This window comes from Tasmannia lanceolata, unplaced genomic scaffold, assembly GCF_043159265.1.
Source record: "Tasmannia lanceolata isolate RefF3 unplaced genomic scaffold, GAP_Taslan_0.1 ptg000018l, whole genome shotgun sequence".
NCBI lineage: Eukaryota > Viridiplantae > Streptophyta > Magnoliopsida > Canellales > Winteraceae > Tasmannia > Tasmannia lanceolata.
In genome coordinates, this window is record NW_027518695.1 from 4,285,416 (window position 1) to 4,301,711 (window position 16,296).

The 16,296-nt window shown below is 39.9% G+C and overlaps 1 protein-coding gene across 2 annotated transcripts; it reads right to left on the reverse strand.

Moving 5' to 3' along the window:
- Nucleotides 1–1,050: 1,050 nt before the first annotated feature.
- LOC143849562 (transmembrane 9 superfamily member 8-like) lies at nt 1,051–8,251 on the reverse strand. 2 transcript variants are annotated; one of them, XM_077358621.1, is made up of 8 exons: nt 8,095–8,251; nt 7,942–8,058; nt 3,677–3,841; nt 3,466–3,575; nt 3,241–3,349; nt 3,036–3,148; nt 2,748–2,901; nt 1,051–2,552 (listed from the first exon to the last, which is right to left on the reverse strand). In XM_077358621.1, the coding sequence occupies exons 2-8, from the start codon at nt 8,053–8,055 to the stop codon at nt 1,395–1,397; spliced, it is 1,923 nt and encodes a 640-aa protein (XP_077214736.1). In that variant the 5' UTR covers nt 8,056–8,058; nt 8,095–8,251; the 3' UTR covers nt 1,051–1,394. The 2 variants fall into 2 exon arrangements, with proteins under 2 accessions (XP_077214736.1, XP_077214735.1); XM_077358620.1 differs by having other exon boundaries at nt 7,942–8,251.
- Nucleotides 8,252–16,296: the final 8,045 nt, after the last annotated feature.

Consider the following 16,296-nt stretch of genomic DNA (forward strand, 5'->3'; position numbering starts at 1 on the left):
GTGTACCTGTTAGCTGACCCTGTCAAAAAACCTGCCAACTACAAAATAAATTAAAGTACCAATAAATAAAAAATGTTGGCTACTAATATCTTCACTATCATGTTCTGATAATGACGTGAACTAGCCTTTGTTTTACCATCAAATCCCATTGCAATTCCTTGAAAACTCTCTAACAGCCAATTAAATGATGTAATACAGGGTGACTCTCTTAATTAGCAGCCATAATTATCTGTCATATACTTTCTGAAAAATACAGGAATTAAGGCCAACCCTGGCCCAACCCGAAATAGCATTCCCTTAACCGTAACCTGACCCAACCTGTCTCAACTCGAGGAGGGTCAACCCTTACCCAACCTGCCTTTAAATCTCTCAACCCTAGCCCAGCCTATCTAACCCCTTTTTCCCAAATTGGGTTGGGCAAAGGCAGGTTAGGTTTGGGTTGGCCCAGGGCAAAAACAAAAATAATCATAAAAAAACACAACCCTATGATTTTTAAAATGGAGATAAAATTAGGGGACGGGGTCGGGTTCAGGTCAGGTCAGGTTGCCCAAGGCCTCTACCCCAAACCCAAGTTGCACCCCTAATCCTGCACGATAAAAAACAAACAAGCAACCAAATGGCCCCATAATCATATCATGTAGTGTCATGATACTTGTTAACTAACAGAAGGCTACCCAATTAACGCGGCTAGACAGGATTTCGCAATAAAAGCTTTATCAGCTCCCATGACTGGGCAATAGGCATACATAATTTAAAGACATGTATAAGTTATAGAAAATATTTTCTACTAATCGATATTACAAGTTAGGTTTTTGCAATTATATTTGACAATATATTCTAGAGAAATGTATCTGTTAATTAGCTTTTCACAGCTGTAACAATACTCAATATATGCTATCAACATCCAAGCAGAAAAATGTAAAACAAAGTGGGTGGTGCCATTATCAAAAAATAGTGGAGCAGATATCAGTTCCCTTTAAAAACCACCACACTCCAATTATTGAAGCTATTTGTTCAGTGAGCGGCAAATGTTAACTGATAGACGAAAAGAATTTGAAGGGTTTTCTATCTTTCCAAGGAAGAAATTAAGAAGCATACCAGAAAACAAGATTACAAGGACCCTTACATTCATAAAACAAGCAGTTGAGGGTAAATGAATTGTTAACCCTCCTACGTTTTCCAGAATACAAAAAATGGAAAAGGAAAGAAACAAAGAAAAGGCAGAGGAACTACTTTTAAGAGCCTGCATCAAGGGTATAGACGTATACCGAGTTCTATAACAGAATCAAGAGCCATTGAGATTCAAAATTGAAGCCAACAGGGAAGTTGAAAATTACCTGATTATAAAACCCTTTTGCTTGAACAAAAAACCAGCAGTTGATCCAATCACACTATCAATCGATTTTCACCGATGAATAAATGAGCCTCGTGAACCAGAAGCATGCGTAGAAACCTATCGTACCGGTCAGAACAAAGAACGCGTATGAGACTATCAGCATATGACCAAAGTACAAAACCCCTGACACTGGTTTCGTAATCTCTAGCTTTGTAAAGAAATAGAAAGTTGCGTAGAGGAATAGATAGAGTGCCGACGACCCCGATGTCAAATACGCCCTCCACCACCATAAGTAATCCTCGCTGCATAGCTGGAAATAGCAGAGCACAATTGTTATCTCGGCACATGTGACAATGAGGATTAGGAAGACAATGAAGAGGAAGCCGAATATGTAGTAGAACTGGTGCAACCAAATTGAAGTGAGAATGAAGAAAAGCTCGATGAAAACGGCTCCGAATGGAAGTATCCCTCCGATAAGTATTGAGAAAACTGGGTTCATGTACAAAGCCTGTTCTGGAATCTGCCTCGGGATTTTGTTTGTCTTCACAGGATCTTCAATCGCTGGTTTTTTGAACCCAATATAACTACCCACAAACACAAGCGGGACTGAGATCCCAAACCAGAGAAAAACCAAGGCAAACATGGTCCCAAATGGCACCGCGCCTGAAGACTTCTCCCCCCATATAAGAGCATTCAAGACGAAGAATATGGCAAAGACTATAGCAGGGAACATGAGAGCAGTCTTAAGGGTGATTTTCTTCCATTCTGTTCCTTTGAACAACTTGTAGAGCCGGGCTGAAGCGTAGCCGGCAAAGAGGCCCATGAAGACCCAAAGTAGGAGCATGGCGGTCATCAATCCACCACGGTTCGATGGGGAGAGGAAGCCAAGGGCAGCAAAGATCATGGTGACGAGTATCATACCAAAGAACTGGACACCAATCCCAACATACACACACAATAAATCTGAGTTTGCTGGTGGCCTGAAAACATCCCCATGGACCAGTTTCCATCCTGTCTCTTCTTGGGCTTCTTCTTGGGTTTCCAACTGGTTGTACTTGGAAATGTCGCGGTACAGCGTTCGCAACATGATCATAGCCACCATGCCTGAGAGGAAAAGAACAATCATCAAAGAATTGACAATAGAGAACCAATGAATTTGATCATCTGACATCAGAAGATAGGTATCCCATCGAGATGCCCACTTTACATCACTCGCCTGCAAGGTGGAAGTAAAGAAAATTAGAAATAAACTAAAGAAAATTAGAAATAAAGTATCATCAACGTTTACTTGCTTAGCAATAAAAACAGTTTGGGGAGAGTTAGCAGCATAAGCAATTAACTGATTAAATACTAATTCCAATTATTCGGATTAAGGTTAAAAGGAATACAGAAGTTGTATAAAAGGTCTCACCATAAACTGGACATCATATGTGAATATAATGTCCTCCTTATCTGCTACCTCTTGTGGAGAATCAGAATTTACCACCAGACGTTTTGCATGAGGGTCACAGGTCGTCAAGCGAGTCTTCTCATTCATCCATTCCCCATCATATTCATGTTTCACACTGGAGCAATTAAAAAGGAAAAAAGAAAAAAGACATTTTATAATATAGACAAGCTGGTAAGGACCGGAGACATCAGCACGAAATGAAAATCTAATAGCATAGGATCTCATATTGCAAGAGAGGTTAAGAGTGACCTGAATGGTTTGACCTCAAATCCCACTATCCTTGCAGAGTCTGTTTTTGCATCCTGGTGAAACTTGACAAGAAATGATAGATGGTTATGGACAAAATGCTTCTCATCCTGGCTCTGCAAAAAAAAGAAAAAAAGAGTACTCGTCACGTAACAATTGTTAAGTCTAAAAGTTAGTGCACTTGGAGATTATGAATATCGGCGTTTACTCCAGTATATTGGCCTTTGAGGCCGACGTAAAAGCCATGCTGATAAACTGTAGCAGATTCCTGCTCCTGTCTTTTTATAGGAACAACCAAAGGAAGATTATCCAGGATCCTGCAAAATGACATGTAGATCTATTAAACAAATATGCTCCAATATTAACAGGTGATTTCCCTAACAAGGTTCACAAAAAAAAAAAAAAAAAAGGTTCATCAACATCTGCGCCTTACATGTTGACCCGATACTCATCTTCGATCTTTTCCTTGAAGTCCTTTGCATCTTTCGCATCAAGTTTTATTTTGCCGACAATATTACACATCTGAGGTTCCCTCATTTGAAACTGCAACACAAAGCTCTGCTCAGAAACCCAATAGCTCCCATGTAATTGCGAAAAGAATATCAAGAGAAGAGTATGAGGTTATCTGAGAAAATGTAGCAGACCACATAAGGTGAATTTTCGATACGATCTCCACGAAGAACTTCCCCAAGATTCTCTGCACTGTCAACTATGGTCTTTGGACGACAAAAAGGTAGAGAATAATAAGAATATGGAAGTTGTGTCTTCGTAGACGTCAGTTTGTTCACTTTGACTTGCAGTAAGGCTCCCTGCAACAATCAAAACCCATTCAAAGTTAGAGTAGTACCATGAAAACAAATCCCCAGGCCCCAGCACCATTGGAGTCCCACAGTTAATCAGATGGCCCAATATAAGATTCAAATCATTGTCATATATATCCTATGATTTGTGGACACAGACACGAGTGTCGCATGTCAACACGGACACGGAGTGTCGGACATGGCAAGCTCCCAAAATTTAGAAACGGGGAACACGCCTAAAATAGAAAGTACATATAATCATGATTTGTGGACACAGATTCATGTGCCGAGTTTTGAAATGGATACGGGGTATCTGACATGGCAACCCCTAAAAATATAGAAATAGCAGCGCACTCATACACATACATACATGTAAAGTTATTGACACTTCCAGCAGCACATTTAAAAGTGTCTAAAGGATTGTCGACACGTGTGGACACGGATATCGAGTCGGACACGACACGACACGTGTGTCGGCAATAAATTCAAAGTGTCGGCCAAATCATAGCATATATCTCGACCTTTTCAAAATATCCCGATTTTTCTGCAATATTTAGAGAAAATGAAAGAAAATCCAAAATTATCTTGATATTTAAAAAACACGATATTCTCATTCTTTTAAATTTTTTTTTGAATGGTTCTTTAATTTTTTTTACTGCGATGTAATAATTCCAAAATATTTTTAGTGATTCCATCTACTTAGAATTTATAGTTTTAAACTTCCAATCTTCCAATGGTCTTGATGACAAGACCCAATGTCTTAATACTGTCCGGGATTCAGGCCTATTTCTCAGAAATTTTATTCCTACAATAGTCTTACTATATTGTCTGCAAGCAATACAGCACAAACTCACGCCCAATCACAAACATATGTAAACACTAAACACCAAGGCAATAGCACAGGTATTCTGCAAAATGTCACTACTGAGAGCAATTGATCCTAAATATGGAACGATTCAAGCTTGGGACTAAAAATTAGCTTGAAGCATAATCGCAACAAAAGCACAAAATATAGATCTATCTAGGGCCACAACAGGGTCGGGTTTTTCAAAACCCTAGCCCAACCCTGGATCCCATTATCTCGGCCCTGACCCGCCCTGACCCTGAGTCAGGGCCGAAAAACCTCAACCCATGGCCCGCCCTACAGGGCTCAGTGTTGGCCCTGGCCCACCCTGATTGGCCCTGATTGGGCAAGGCCGGGCCAGGCCGGCCCTAATTGACCCTAGTGCAAATACCTGTTAAGAGTGCCAAAAATAAAGCAAGCACTTATCATATAGAACAAAATGATCAATAAACAGAGAAGGGGAACAAAATAAGACAATATGAATTCAACAACATGACGGGCAACAGAGACAATTAATAATAATAATCTAAAGAAACACCAATCCAAGATGATAGAAAACATTAGCAAAAGAAACATGCATAGATGGTTCAATTCTATAATAGAAAACTTAGGGTCGGGCAAGGTCAGGATACCCGAGGCATTAACCCGACCCGACCTGAGTCAGGGTCTAAAAAAATGAACCCTGACCCGCCCTCAGGGTTGGGGCGGGTCAGGGCTGACAGGGCCAAACTTGCACCCCTAGATCTATCCATTCAAAGAACTCGAAAAACTTGCCAACAATTATAAACCACAAAACAAAAAATGTCAACAAAAACATAAAAAAGAATCAACCTGTGTTGCATGGATTCTTAGCCCCCTTATGCCGAATCCATGTCGACACGTTTTTGACACACGATGATTCGCGCGGGACACATCCAGACTCTTTTCGTAGCCGTGTCCTACATGAATCCTGTTTTTCAGGCGAATCCGACACATCGTTATTTAAAATGCGAATCCTATATACATGTTCCTTTTAAATGCGTTTTCTTCTAACTTTAAAAAAAAAAAAAAAAAAAGCCTTCCCTTAAAACCTTTTTTTTCGCAATAAAAGTAATTGTCCTCTCTTAATAAAAACCCTCGTCCCAACCACCCTGGGTATGAACATAGTGATTAGTAAGTGGATTTTTAAAATTAAAAATCATGCAGATGGATCCATTTAACAACATAGAGCCCGCCTTGTAGCAAAAGGATTCAATCAAAAGGCCGGGGTTGACTTCAACGATACATTTAGTCAAGTGGTCAACCCGACTATGATCCACCTTGAGCTATCTCTTGGAAGTACTTTTGGATGGCATTTACGACAAATACATATTCAAATGCATTCTTAAATAGTTTTCGAGAAGAGGTGTACATGTCACAGCCTCCGGGATTTACTCCCCTCAATTTTCGTCCCATATCTGTAAGCTATATAAAGCCCTATGTGGGCTAAAACAAGCACCACAAGCATGATTCTCTCGACTTAGTTCATGAATATTTGAACTTTGTTTCTCCGGTTCTACAGCCAACACATCTCTCTTTATGCATCATTGTTCCAATGCACCTCTAATAAAGCTTATCTATGTTGATGATATTATCATTGTAGGTTTCAATCCACTTGCAATCAATAATTTAATTCATATTCTTAAATCAAGTTTTACCGTGAAGGGCGTAGGGTCTATAAGTTATTTTGTGGGTATTGGAGTACTGCACCTTCCAAATGATTTGTTTTTATCACAACAGAAATATATTTTTGACCTCCTAACTCGGACAAATATGTTAGAGGCAAAACCAGCACCCACACCCATGTTGTCCTCAGATAAATTATCTCAGAATGCTGGGAGACAATTATCTGATCCAACAATCAACCAGAGTACAGTGGGAGCTCTACAATATTTGACGCTCACTCGCCCTGACATCTCACTCACGGTAAACAAGGTGTGTCAATTCATATATTGTCCAGATGACTTGGAAGACTGTCAAAAGAATTTTGAAATATCTTAAACACACGTTTTTGTTTGGCCTGGAACTCCACAAACCTAATTCAATTGAATTAAGTACATTCACGGACGCAGACTGGGCTGGTTGCCCAGATGACAGACGATCTACAGGTAGGTACGCTATTTTCCTTGGGCAAAACCTCATCTAGTGGAGCATGTGCAAACAAACCACATTAGCCCGATCAAGTACCAAGGGAGAATAAAAATCACTGGCCAATGCGGTTGCAGAAGTAACTTGGGTCCAATCTCTGCCTCATGTCCTTGGCATCTATCTTCGTCAACCACCAATCTAATGGTGGGATAATATCGGGGCAACATATCTCACTGCTAACCCTATGTTTCATGCTCGTACAAGATGCGTCGAGACTGATTTCCATTTTGTCCGGTAAGAAGTTGCTCGTCTTCTCGAAGTCCAATTTATCTCGTCAAAAGACCACGTCACTGACACTCTCACGAAGCCTCTATCAATTGTGTGGTTAAATTCTCTAGGATCCAACCTTAACATCTAATCTAGACCGTTGAGTTTGAGGGGGGGCGTGTCGAAGAAACGACTTCTCCCATGTGGTTACAAGTGTAGTTAGGAAACATGTTTTTAATATGGCTGTAATCAAAGAGTAGATTCCACTTCCGCGTTGCCCGAAATATGCCCATTCACTTTCCCGTGAATGGATGAAATTACTCTAACTGAGAAACTCTTTTTTTTTTTTTTTTAATGTCAGACATTCACAAAAAAATGAATGGGCAGATTTTGGGCAATACAGTTAATCACGATGGAGGTGAAAGAACATCATAGTGATTTATTTATACAGTATTTAAACATGATTTTTATTTGTATAAATTTTGTAACCTCATGGTAGTTAACAACCAATTACTATATTTGGTCTCCCAAACAAGATGGACAACATCATCATTTTATTCCCAAGGAATTGAAGTTCTTAATCTGTTAACTCTCCTAATCTTCCTAAATTAACAATATATCCACAAATTCAAAACATTTCCATCCACGAAATCAATAAAAACCATTCAAAAAAAAATCAACTAAGCCAATACGGAAATTAGATGCACAAAATACAAATTCTCCATAAATCAGGTAAAAACCGGAGAGGATCGGACCACGAAACCAGAGATCGAACAAATATAGCAATAAACTCAAAACGATATTGCCCTACGGCACACCAGACATATAAAACAACAAATTCAGGGAAAACAAAAAGAAGAATAAAACGAAAGATTGTAGATAAGAATATAACCTTTGTGAAATCCTCTGGAGTGACTCCAGGGAGGTAGAAGCAATCCCCATGTATGGAGAGAAGAACGAAGCCTGAGATCCAAAAAAGAATTGCGAAAGATCGACGAATCTCCATGGGGAGAGAGAGAGAGAGAGAGAGAGAGAGAGAGAGAGAGAGAGAGAGAGAGAGAGAGAGATTAGGGTTTCAGGCGTATAGATCCGAGGGGTTGAAGAGGGAAAATGGAGATCGAGCTACTTCTTCTCTCTCCCTGTTCTTTTGGTCTTCTTCTTTATATATGGTTGATGATGCAGCAGAGAAACTTCAACACTTCAGATCTGGTGGGATGAGGGGCAGCCCGTGTTACGAAGGGTAAAACGAAAAACTACCCCCCGATCTCGCAGAAATTTCTTCTTCCTGCCCTTGGGATATTTATTTAGTATTTGATATTTCAGTTCGGCTGCTAGAGATGGCCCACGCAATATTTTTGGCTGTCTAAAGATGCAATACGAGATCAAAGGTGAAGATTACACGTGCATGTCCCCCCCGTGTGGGATTCATAAATTAATTGTTAGAATTGATCTCTAATATAGTCATCTGCCAAGGAACTGTTTTCAATTTTATTTTTTATTATGTTAGGCGTTGCAATATTATGGCACACATGATGCACTTGTAGCAGGCATGGTTTTAAATTTCAGCTGACAGAAATTTCAGATTTCTGTATCGACCGTGGTTTGAAATTTCAGTTTCGGCATAAATTTCGGACCTACCCGAAACCAAATTTCAGCCAAAATTTCGACAATTTCGGCTGAAATTTGGGAAAGGTTTCAAATTTCACTGACGAAATTTCGACCGAAATTTGGTACCCAATTTCGGTTTCGGAACGTTTCGGTTTCGGTCTCGACAAATTTAAAACCATGGTCTCGACCAAAACCAAAATTCGCATACAATCTTATATGCAAATGGTTTGTAAATTAATTATGATTATTTTGCAAGTAATGGTAATACATGTTTTGCAAAATGATGGTTCAAGGCCTCCAAAGAGGACTTATGTCCCAAAGAGGTCGTTAAGCAGAAAGGCTAATCTTCATGCTCTAGAATCCATAGCTAATCTTCAGGCTCTAATGCAAATCAGTTGTATGTAAGTAATAGAAATCTAAGAATCCTCCAAAATGGGATGCTCAGGCCCTTTGATTAGAAAGCTACGTGAAATCACATCTATCTATCTATCTATAATACAGAGGAAGGAAGGTTTACTGTTGTTTGCATATTTGTCTGGTTCTTATTCAAAAGTTTGAAGATGGAGGCTTAGATGTCAGCCAGACATGCTTTCTATAATGGACGTGAGCTTGCTCTAGGCTTCCTACGCCTTTTTATGCAGCATCTACCTTTTGATTCATATCAACGACCCATACAACATTCATTGAACCCCCCCTTTGTTGTTTATGATTATTGAAACACTGGTAATCCAATTTGGTGGCTTTTGAATTTGTCATTAGATTAAGTCTCTAATCCATTTTTTTCCAAATGGGTTGTCCAATTCTATAAATGGGATGTTGTTGGATTAAATAATAAGCTGCATACACACTGCAAATGAAAACAAATCGAATTGCGAAATGCGACACCTTGTGAGTTTATCTGCATTTTCATATTGATAGTAACTGAACCTTGGAATCGATACATGTCTCCCATAATCCCCACGCTCAGTCTCTTGATTCGAGGGAGATGTTTGCCTTAATTTTTTTATCTTGAGAAATGAAAAAAGATTCCATTAGGAATTACAAGGTGCTGATTTTATTTCTTTTTTCCTTTTTTTTTTCTTATAAACTGTGCATTGCACGTTTGGTCCCACTAGAGATAAATAGAGGGGAAATCAAGATAATTATGGAAGGAAAGAATCTACCTTTCTATTCTCCCTTGCTTGCCTCTTCCAATCAACTTGCCCAATTTATCTGGTTGCCTCATTTAGCCAACTTACCCAATCTACCTCCAAGATGATCCAATGGTGAGATCTTAACCCAATCCAACCGCTGGATCCCACATATTCTAACATAATTGGAATACCACCATTTTCCGTACTTTTAATTCACCCCGGTGTCAATTCTGGCCCACTTAACCAAATGTTGGAATTTTCCGAGATCGGAATAGGATGCCGATTCCAGCTCCTGATTTCGGCAATCCATATGTGTCCTTACAAAATAGAGCTCTCTCTCTCTCTCTCTCTCTCTCTCTCTCTCTCACACACACACACACACACACACACACACACACTTTTTCTGGCAGTTGGACATGAAAAGGAATGTTTGATGATTTGCCCTTGCCCTAATCCGTGGTACACAATATGGAGAAGGCTTGACATTAACCAAATAAATGAAGCTTGGCCCCCTCTATCTATCTTTTCTCTAGCTTATGAGGAGAATTTATATGGTGGCCGACCGTGAAAATTAAAAGGGCAAGGTGTCAAAACCCTGCCCCTTTGATTTTTTATCTAAGTGGGAAGTCAAAAAAGGTAGTTTGACCAGATCAAAAATCAAGAGACAGGTTTTTGACACCCTGCCCTTGTGATTAAGAAACAAATCAACTCTTCAAAGTATAGCACCGAAGGCAATGAATGAAAATGGAGGCACAATGAAGTGAAACTCATGATCCTGTGGAGGATCACTGGCGCCATTGAGGAGGTTTTGGGCAGAGGTTCTCTGATGCTATGCTATCAAGGAGGTTTCAGACACAGTTGATAGGCATGCTATGTCTCCTCCCAGCATGTCTTTCAGTCAGCCAATGGAGAGATAGATTAGCTGCCTGCTCAGGTCTTGAGCATATTTGGAGTGTCGGCATCTCTTGGGGCATCATCTTTTGGGTGTTCCCTGCCCTCCTGGGAGCATAACTTTTCGCGTCGTGGCCTAGGGAAAGCCCGATCCTCTGGAAGCTCATCTTTTTAGCCACATTCCGGGTTGTTTGGAAAGGGTGGAATGCTTGTACCTTGAAGAACCATCCACGGAATCGCCTCTTACTCCTCAAGAATCCACGGACCTAGGAGGGTTTAAATTAAACTTCAATTAATCCAGCCTTGGCAACCCAGGCCTGACTGGTATTGGGAGCCTTATCAGAGATGAAGCGGAGAAACCTAGTGGGCCTCTTCTCGGGTCCAATTGGATTCCCGGACTCCAATGACGTACAAATCAAGGCTATTCTTCAGGGGACAATAGCTTAACCTACAGTAGAATATTTTTCACAAAAAATAAACAAAATAACACACACACAGACACACACACATATATATATATATATATATATATATAGAGAGAGAGAGAGAGAGAGAGCTACAAAACTTGTTGTTGGACACGGATAACCTAATGCAAATCAACACAATTCAGTACGAGTTTTGGAATAACACCACAGCATAGCCAAGAAATCCCCTAACAGTGTCAAGAGCTCCACCTATCCTATCATTCATGACAAAAGGTCCAACATCCCCTTGCATGCTGTGCATATATTCACAACTCCAATCCCGATCCATCTCTTTCATAGTTGCATTCTAAATTGATGGTCACCAACAACATTCTCAGCCACAAGCACCCAATCCCATTATGAAAAAGAGCTCTCAAACCATCTAAGCTCCAGAACAACCATTGGAGAAGAATCCCCTAATCATTAACAGCACCAAAGCAATCATAAAGCATATGAGAGCTAGAGAACCCCATCTCTATTCTTTTACCTCCAAAACTACCCTACCAGGAAAGGGGAAAAAATCCCCATGAGAGAAATGGAAGTGAATATTATGATGGCTTTCAAAGTTAAAGGGTTGTCGAATCATGGCTCAAGACCACTTACTTTGAAAGAATCAGCATGCACAGAGAGTATCTGACTCCCTGTGTCCTTGGTGCTTGATTCTTTGTATGAAATAGTCTCTAGACTCGTCTGGTTGAGAGTCTCGGTTTCAATGTTTGCTATGAGTAGTAGTATTTTGCACTTTTGGGGGGTATGGTGGAAGGCTACTCTGGGGTTTATGGGATTTATCTGTTGATGTTTTTATCTTTTGGGGCCATTGGAGAATTCTCCTATGGTATTTTATGATGTAATGTAATGTGGCGGGACAACTTGTCCCCATCACTTTGTACATCTTATCCAACATGAATATATATGTCAATTTTCATATATTTAAAAAAAAAAAAAAAAAAAGCCTATAGATGTCCCGTGCACTCTGGTATAGTGGAAAAATTACTGAGTTGTAAGGTGATGGTGAGGCAATGTGATGTGGTCCTCGATTCAGATCAGCGAAAGCTCGGAATGATATAAGGCTTGAAACAGATGTGAGAGACTTGTGTTTTGGATCAAGTAGGTCTCAGATCATGAACATCGAGTTTTGAGGGGAAAAAACTCAAAACCTTCTTACTAAACCTCCAACTGAGAGTGGCTTCGAAACAGGTAGTTTGAGAATGTTTTGAAACATTTCATTTCTTTTGAGATTAAACTTAGTACACTCGGTTGATATAAATTTCACATAGACTTGAGAGGAAGTAAAAAAGGCTACATTAAGGAATTATGTAAATTTCTTGGTTTAATGCTCAAGGATCTATTAGGAGAGAAATTCCAAACTGAAACCACTCAAGAAGAACAGAGGCTAATATAAATCTGGATCAGAAGAACTGACTGATTTTTATTTTTATTTTTTTGAATGGTAGAACTGATTGATCTCCAAGAACAAGTTCAGGAAATTTTTTATAAGCTAAATGTGAAGCAGATCCAAAGTAGGATGACTGATTTTAGCAACAGCATTCAGGATTACATGGATCTGTACTCAGCTAGTGTACCAAATCAAGCTTAGAACAAATTTTGATTAAAAGCAACAATTAAGACCAGAATCGAAAGATATCATTCCAAAAAAAAAAAAAGACCAGAATCGAAAGGAATTGGCACACATAAACGTTATGGAACTGAAACATAACCAATCTTAATGCTTAATTGAAAGCAAAGTCGGCAACTAGTTTGATCTTCTGTACTTACTGGACACTCCTATGAATTGCCAAATCTAAAGTTTCTTTTCATCTAAACTACCAGACTCTAGCAGAAATGCATCTTATCAGTAGAAAAGAAATGAAGAAAATACGCAGGGACGAAGAGAAACAAAGAAAGAAATACGCTAGCTAGTTGAATTGTTGTACAAGGAGTAGGATACAATCGGAAGAAAGGTCTGTCCTACAAGGACAAGAGAGAGAGAGAGAGAGAGAGAGAGAGAGAGCGAGAGGGGGGGGGGGGGAGCATTACTTTCCCAAAAGTTCCCAAATGAGATAGATCTCTTCCTTCTCACATCTCACAAAGTTTCAATTCTCCAAAAAGTTGCCAAATGAGACCTCTATTTATAGAGGAGAGAGGAGCTCTAGAAACTTCCAACTTGCTACCTCCTAATCCTTCCATGTGGCCGTGCTGTGCTGCGCTGGCCATGGACAGCTGACTGAAGATGCCATGTGGCATCTTTGGACAACATTTCACTTTCTGTTACAGGTTGATGCGGCAGTAGGATAATGCCCAAGTTTCTTGGACACTCACAAGTCCCAAACGTCCCACTCTTGCTCCCCCTTGTTTTAGCTTTTCTTCAACACACTTGCCCCTTTCTTCATCTTACCACAAGCCTCACAACCACAGTTTCTGTTTGCCTCTTTCCTTCCTCCTACTTTACATTCCCCATATCCCACATACCAGACCACATGTATTTAACATCTCATCTTCATTACACCACACTATACCCATTACCCTCTACTACACCCCAAGCTTCACAAGGAAAAAAAAAGTATAGCTACCCTAATCTAAAGAAAGCCCTCACTCCTCGGCCATCCCCGTTTCCACATCACAATGGATTGCTGGAGAAATCCAGGTCATCCACCTTTAGTCACTTACCTCCCAAACCAAACCCTTTTTTTTTTGTTTGAATGGTGAAAACCAAACCAAACCCTCTTACCAATTACTATGGTAGTAGTCAATTCCTCCACCCAATAACAAGGAAGAGCCAATCCCTCAAAAGACTGTAAGTGAAAAGACTCTTGCCTAGCAAGAGTCTCACAAGCATCTTAGTGAATGGCATGCTTGATTTAATTTACACTGTAAGGATATTGTATCTGGCCGACACTTTGAATTTATTGCCGTGTCCACACATGTCGACACTCCTTTAGACACTTGTAAGTATACTGCTAGAAGTGTCAGTAACTTTATATGTATGTATGTGTATGAGTGTGACACTATTTCTAGATTTTTAGAGGATTCCATGTTAGATACCTCACATCCGTGTTGAAACTCGGCACACAAATCCGTGTCCAAAAATCATGATTATATACACTTTCTATTTTAAGCGTGTCCCCGTTTCTAAATTTGGGAGTTCACCGTGTCCGCGTCGACACGCAACACTCGTGTCCGTGTCCACAAATCATAGAGTGATTGTCTTAACCACCAACAAAATATTCATGTAAATATGGCTTCATCAAGCATTTTCTAAAATATCAAACGATTTTTAAGCTTAAACTAAATTTCCTACCAGCATGCTAACTGAGGTTTTTCAAAAACAAACTGAATAGAAACTAGTTATAGCCTACTGAAAACATGTAAGGCGTAATATTTTGAGTCTCAAGCAAAAATTTGAGGCGGGAATTCGGTTTAAAGTATACATAGGAGATCGTATCAGATTTTGGTTGGATTCATGGTGTTCCGTCGAACCTCTGGCTGCGCTCTTCCCTGGGTTGTTTTCCGTGGCCATGGTCAAAGAAGTGATGGTTTCTGAGTGCTTCGTGAGAATTCACAATAAGGTGGTTTGGTCCCCATGTTTCAGAAGAAATTTTTTCGATCGAGAATTGCCGGATATCTCTCGATTGCTTCAGCTCATTGAGGGGTGTTATATCAAAAGAAGTGGGGTGGACAAACGGATCTGGATATGGAACTCCTCTGGCATCTTTTCTGTTAAATCCTTTTATTCTCATATAATGCCTGTTTGTGGATCATCTAATTTCGTTGCTGTTTGGAGGTTTATGGGCCCCCCAATGGTCGCTTTTTTTAGCTGGGCAGTGTGTAACGGGAGGATTCAGACCATTGATTTTTTAAGAAAACGGGGTATGTGCCTGGTGAATTATTGCTCGCTTTGTATGGGGGATGGGGAATCGATAGATCACCTCTTCATTCACTGCAAAGTATCAAGGGCAATTTGGGATTTGATATTGGTCAAGTTTAGCATATGTTGGGTCTTCCCCAAATCCTTAGCAGACCTATTTTCGAGTTGGGAGTTTGTGCCTTGGAAGAAAAAAGGTAAGGTGCTCTGGAGGTTATGCTTGATAGCATTGTGGTGGGTCATTTGGAAAGAACGAAACTCGAGAGTCTTCGAAGGATCGGCAAAGTCAGCGTATTGGTTATATAATAAACTAATAGCGTTAGTTACTTTTTGGGTAAAAAGCATCCATTTGTTTAAATTCGTCTCAGCTTTCGACCTTTGGGAGAGATGGAACATTGTGTGCTCTGAAGGGTTGCGAAGAGAGAAGAGAAGTCTGAAATGGGAAGCCCCTTCTGAAGGTTATATTAAATTAAATTTTGATGGGTCCTCTCTTGGGAATCCGGGTCCAACTGGGATCGGAGGGCTTTGTAGGGATTCCCGAGGGGGAGTTTTGTGGGCTTTTGCAGGTCCCATTGGAATAACTGATTCGTCTGAAGCGGAAGTAAGGGCTGCATATCAGGGGATAAAGCGTTTAAATGTTGATTCTTATGACAGGGCAATTGTGGAAGGAAACTCTTCAAATGTAATCGGTTGGTTATCGGGGAGAGTGGATCCCCCGTGGAGATTTTTAAGTTTAGTGGAGGAAATTCACAATCTTATTGCAGAATCAACTCTAGTTTGTAAGCATGTTAGGCGCGAAGCAAATGGGGAGGCGGATTCACTCGCTAGATCTGGTGTTCTCAAAGAGGGTTTGGAGTGGTTTGATTTCTTTCCTCCGTGAGATGAGCGTGTTGTCTTGTTGTCTACAGTTCTGTTTTTTTTATTATTTATGTTTTTCTTTGTATCTCTGATGGTCCATCTCGGCCCGTCTTCTTATATATATAATCCTTTCAAAAAAAAAAAAAAAAAAAAAAAAACATGTCAAACTAATTATGTCATCCTAACACCAAGTAGGGATGCAGTCTATGACATTCTCACCCATTAGTTAATGAATTTTCTCACACTGCATGCACATATCCAACATTAACCGTCTTACTATGCATCTGACATCCAGAAGCAAAATACATGCTAAAGTAGCACTTAGGACATTATAAAATATTATTGTCTCGGATAAAAATGTGCAATCCAAAGGGGCATCTGGCACCCATTTTTGCTCCAACATTAACTGTATAAGAACCAAACACCAGCAG

What these genes read in the sequence shown, in the direction of transcription:
- LOC143849562 (XM_077358621.1), bottom strand. Translation starts at nt 8,055, where the DNA reads ATGGAGATTCGTCGATCTTTCGCAATTCTTTTTTGGATCTCAGGCTTC. An exon ending in TCAAAGGCCAATATACTGGA is followed by an intron (nt 3,149 to 3,240) that starts GTAAACGCCGAT and finishes TTTTTTTTGCAG; the next exon opens with AGCCAGGATGAGAAGCATTT. An exon ending in TTTGAGGTCAAACCATTCAG is followed by an intron (nt 2,902 to 3,035) that starts GTCACTCTTAAC and finishes TAATTGCTCCAG; the next exon opens with TGTGAAACATGAATATGATG.